The sequence below is a fragment of the Mus pahari genome, chromosome 8 (genome assembly GCF_900095145.1).
Source record: "Mus pahari chromosome 8, PAHARI_EIJ_v1.1, whole genome shotgun sequence".
In the NCBI taxonomy this organism is placed as follows: Eukaryota; Metazoa; Chordata; class Mammalia; order Rodentia; family Muridae; genus Mus; species Mus pahari.
The window spans coordinates 108,448,409-108,453,888 of record NC_034597.1 but is presented as its reverse complement, the minus strand read 5'-3'; the positions used below and the strand labels follow the sequence as shown (position 1 = coordinate 108,453,888).

The window sequence follows — 5,480 nt, the reverse complement described above, 5'->3', positions numbered from 1 at the left end:
TAAGTCAGGAGCTGATTTCATCTCACGCATGTGAACACTGTCCATCTAAGTCAGGAGCTGATTTCATCTCACGCATGTGAACACTGTCCATCTAACTCAGGCCATCAGGCTTGGCAGCAGGTACCTTTAACCACTAAGCCAATTTGCTTGCCAAACTTTGAAAAACTAATTATTTATTTAGTATGTGTGTATTTGTATGTGCATGGGCATGCAACTTAGAGGAGTCACCTCTTTCCTCTCACCCATGGATCAAACCCAAGTCATCAGGCTTAGCAACATCCAACTTTATTGAGATATCTCACAAATGTTTAACAGTGTGTGTGTGTGCGTGTGTGTGTGTGTGTGTGCGCACGCGCGTGTGCATGTACATTGTGCATGCATGTAGCTCCCAGAAGTCAACTCTCACGTGCTGTTCTTCAGAGATCCACGCTGTTTCCTAAGACAGGGCAGCTCACGGCACCTGGGATGTGCTGATCAAGAGAGCTGACCAGTGAGCCCCCCGGGGTTATGTCTCTGCCCCCAACGCTTTAAGGTTACATGTTTGCTAAACATTTAACTGGGGTGCTCCTGCTTTTAAGGGAGGGACTCTACTGACTGAGTTATCACTTCACCCCCAAAAATCTTTGATAGAATATTGAGGAAATGAGATGAGTGGCATTAGTGACATGTTGACCCCTCCTACTGTGAATATGGAAATAGGCAGGTCAGAATCACTTTTCTATGGAGTAGCAACACCGAATCCTTGATAGAGCAAAAGGATTCTATTATGTCCAAAGTACCTGAAGACAACACTAAAGAGGAAGTTCTAGAAAACTAGGAGAGATTGATGAGCAGACTTCAAAACCTCCACAAAATCAGACTTTCTGTCTAATGTGTAAATTAAAGGAAGGATATACAAAATTTCAAGCAAATAAACCTTTGTATTACACTATCAGTAAGTTGAAAGATTTAAATTGCTAGCTTGTCATCTTTCTCTTTTAAATAGGCAAGCCTTTAATCAAAAGTAGGTTGAGGGGTTGTAGAGCAGCTCAGTCATGGTCAAAAGCACTTCCTGTCCTAGTGAAGGCGCTGAGCCCAGTCCCAGAATCCACAGCAGGTGGCTGCCAACATCCACACATGTGTGCCATACATACACACAGGCACATACACATAGATTAAAATAATAAAGTAAGGCCAGATGGTGGTGGCACACACCTTTAATCCCAGCACTTGGGAGGCAGAGACAGGTGGATTTCTGAGTTCGAGGCCAGCCTGGTCTACAGAGTGAGTTCCAGGACAGCCAGGGCTACACAGAGAAACCCTGTCTTGGAAAAACAAAAATAAGTATCTTTTAAAAATCGGTTGATAATTTAACCTTGTTTTCCACTGCGTTTTAACGCTGTGTATCCCTATTTGTTAATCTCCATAGATAGTGTGCTTCTTTCTTAGCATGCTTTTAAAGAGAATAATATAAAAGTGAATTGTCACAGACATATGTTGTTCTGTAATAATGCTATAAATCACATTATATAACATATGTCAGATCAATATTTGACTATATTTACATCTGTAGCTCCTGTCTGTTCCCCTTGACAACACTGAAGCCTCCCTATGTATAGATACACCATAATTTTTCTACCCATCTCTATTCAAGGAAATTTAGGTTATTCTTAGTTGGGTTTTGTTTTGTTTTGTTTTGTTTTGTTTTGTTTTTAATGACTGTAGTCTGTGTTTTTACCTATTTCTTTGCATGTATAGAGTTACTCCATGGAAGTGATCCTTAATTTTTTTTATCACATTTGGTAAAAAATATGTTGAATCTGCATTCACTATATATGAATATAGTAGCCACATGACTGAAAAGTCAGCTCAAGAGTTAAGACTGGGTACCAACTCTGGCTGGAGACCTCAATGTCATTGTAGAACCCAAGTTAAGCAATTCAGCCACCTAACTCCAGTTCCAAGGCCTCTGAGGGCACCTGTATGTATCCGCCCCCATACACACACACACACACACATTCACCCATAACTAAATTAAATGTTGATATGCTGTCCTTTAAAAATTATTTGTGTATATATAGACCATTCTATCAAATAATATGTGCATGGTGAAATGGTAATTTGTTAATCCACTGTAAACTCCCCAGTGGGTGTGCACGCACTTCTCCCCACCTGCTAAAATGCTCTGAATTCCAGAAAGAAAGACAACACACACACACACACACACACACACACACACACACACACACACGCAGCCTTCTATTTTAATATGCCTTAAACAGCCATGACTGAGCACTTCCAAACCTCCACGTTGCTAATGCCTACCCTCCGATATTCCTGAATTATTACTTACTAAAATCTATATTTCATCTCTGCTACCCCAGAACCAGTCAGTCATTGGAGTGGCCCCTGGGGCTGCACTTTCCTGACTCGCACAAGGCTGGTTCTCTGTCTTACACAGCTCCCATGCCTGCATCCTATTTCTTTCCTGGCATGGAGATGCTAAAACCTTCTCCTCATGGTCCCTTGCCCAGGAAATCTCCCTGCCCAGCCATTAGCCACTGACAACTTTATTTACCAATTAGAGCCAACTGGGGGCAGGGACTCTCAGTGTCTTACAGGCAGACGTGCAGATTCCCGTGTGATTTTGGGAGCCGCATTAACACAAATAGTACTAGAACCGATCCGCAACACTATGAAGCTGGTAAAACTGGCCCTGTGTTTTCGAGGCAGTTTTCTTCATAGCACTTAGCTGCTCATTATTATTGCTCTCGTTCTATGCATTGGACGATCTGCTATAACCTGTCGCCTGCCTATTTGGTGGGCAAAACAGACACCTGATCTCCCTTAGGGCGGCAGCGTACTCATCCTTAGAGCGGTATAAGAACGTCAGGGTCTTCGGCATCACAGAGCAGCTAAGGAAACACCTGTGCCGCCTGTTCCATGACATTCTGTATGGTCCTAGGAAGGCGGGCAGCTCACTTATCTCCTCCTGAGGTTTAAGCAAGGGGACTTGCCAGAAGCCTTGGGATGAGGGCCAAGGCCTTTCAGGTACCCATTCCTCTGCATTCCAGCAGATGCTGACCGGCACCAGTCCAGAGCCACACAGCTCTCCCCCATCTGAGGGCAGTGACTCAGGACAGTCTCTTCTCACCGGGTTAGCTAGCTTCCTTCTCTCAGATCTTACATCCATTCTCTGCCCCAAGCTCTTGGAGGTAACCGAAATGGCAGGCTCTCTCTTCCCAAGGGAAGCTTTGCCTGCAGCTGTCTTCCAGCAACTTCTGTATCTTTGTTCTTCACCTGTTGAGCTCTGAAACTTTCCATCTAAGCAGCATAAAAGCATAGCTCCCTTCTAGAAAGAAAAGTCAGTATCTGTTCCCATGACTACCAAAGGAGTCAGTATCTGTTTCCATGACTACCTAGCGGGTTCCCCTAAATACCAAGAGACTAGGCAACACATCTGAGCCCTCCGAGCAGTTCCTGGCATGGGTACATTCTCGTAGATAAATCATTTTAAGGGTGTGCACATGAGTGGGTGGGCAGGAACAACTGTAAAGTAGCTATTTTCTGCCTCTAGACCCTAGGAATCTCCCATATGCATGTGTGCCCTAGGATAAATTATTCCATGGTTTGGTTACAAGATAGATGGCTTTTTGTTCCAGGTTTGTCAACACCCTTAACGAGACGGTCACCATCAAAATGAGTGGAAAAGTATACAAAGATGTCACCAGTCTCAACGCCAGCAACTACCAGTTCTTCCCTTCTGGCGAGTGAGTACCTTTACTGGGCAACTCGCTCCCAACTTCAAGCCCATCTCATCTTTTTCTTAAGAAAAAAAAATGGAGATTTTAACACCAAGAACCATAACCTCTGTTCTTCTTCTTCTTTTTAATAGAAAACACTACACAATAAACACCACATCGGTTGCATCAAACTGTCCAACTGATTTTAAATCTTCCAACCTTGACTTTGGCAGCGCGTATACCTACGTGATCCGAAAGGCGGTTAGTAGCTCATTCCACCCCAGCCTGTTCAATCTCCCCTAATCCTCAGTCACTCAAGGCAAGCTCATGATTAGCTAGAGGAATTAGGATCTGTGAATGGCCTTAGAACTAACCCAACTCACTGCTAATTCTTTGTTTTAGTTTGTGTGTGTGTGTGTGTGTGTGTGTGTGTGTGTGTGTGTGTGTGTGTGTGCAGGAGGGGCATCAGAGAACAACCTATAGGAGACTGCTCTCTCTTCCCACTGTGTGAGTCTCAGGATCAGACTCATGTTGTCAGGCTTGGTGACGAGCGCCTTTCCCCACTGAGCCATCTCACGGGATCTCTCAGTTATTGTTGGCTTCGGCAGGCTTAGTTACACATAAAGTCCCTGCTGACCAGTATTTGATGCCCCCCTCTGGGTCGTGTGACTTCAGGACTGGGTGATTACCAGGGTTTTAGCTGGCAGGCTTCCAGCCCCGAACAGTTACATTTAAAACGGGCAGTGACTACGGATGTAGATCACCTGTTTAGCCCTAGAAGCTCAGCTCAGTGTATCCATATGAATGGGTGTTATTCTAAAGTGTATCTCTGCCTCTTTCTCAATGGCCTGCTTGGTGCTTTGATGGTCCAGGGGGATGGCTGCCTGGAAGTGAAGGAATTTGAAGACATCCCACCCAACACGGTGAACATGGCTCTGCAGATCCCACAGTACTTCCTTCTGACCTGCGGCGAGGTGGTCTTCTCTGTCACAGGACTGGAGTTCTCTTATTCCCAGGTTTCTAGTTTCTTGTTCCTTCCTCCCTGATGGCCTTGATTTGAATCTGGGATGTGTGTATGCTTAGAGGTCCTTTTGTTTTCTTCATTCAATAAGACAGGGTCTTAGGATGTACCCCATGCTGGCCTCCAACTCACCAACCTCCTGTCTCAGGCTTTCAAGTACTAGAGTAGTAGGCATGCACCACCACTTATGGACTGTTTATGGGTTTTTTTTTCTTCTAAGCATCATGGATACTTTCTCCTGCTGTGATAAGAAACCAAGGCCAAGAGCAGCTGATACAAGTGAAAGTTTACTCTGGCTTATGGTTCTGACCAGAGTCCACCGTGGCAGTGAGACTAGTAATAGGCGGGCAGGGTGGCCAGAGCAGAGGCTGGGAGTGCGCATCCTGAACCATAGGCACAAAGCAGAGAGAGTGAGCTGGGAGTGGCTTAAGGTTTTAAACTCTTAAGAGCCCAACTCCAAGGACATGCTTCCTCCAGCAAGGCCAAGTGTACCAATGCCCAATCTTACCTGGGACATCTGTCATTCAAATAACCACAGGTGTCTTCCACAGAACAAGGACTATGAGATTAATTAGATCTCTACTCAGTGGGAATATATATATATATATATATATATATATATATATATATATATATCACTCATGTATATCTATATAGATAGTAGATATCTATATATAGATGTAAAGTATCTATATAGATAGATAGTATATATCTATATAGTACCTATATAGATATAA

General features: G+C 44.1%; 1 protein-coding gene across 1 annotated transcript in view; it reads left to right on the top strand.

The window, feature by feature from the left end:
- The window catches only part of Slc15a1 (solute carrier family 15 member 1), a 44,301-nt gene that overhangs the window by 35,467 nt on the left and 3,354 nt on the right, over positions 1-5,480 (top strand). Inside the window, exons 19-21 of the mRNA XM_021203756.1 lie at positions 3,642-3,749; positions 3,875-3,983; positions 4,595-4,738. Coding sequence (XP_021059415.1) covers positions 3,642-3,749; positions 3,875-3,983; positions 4,595-4,738 — 361 coding nt within the window. The remainder of the gene's footprint in view (positions 1-3,641; positions 3,750-3,874; positions 3,984-4,594; positions 4,739-5,480) is intronic.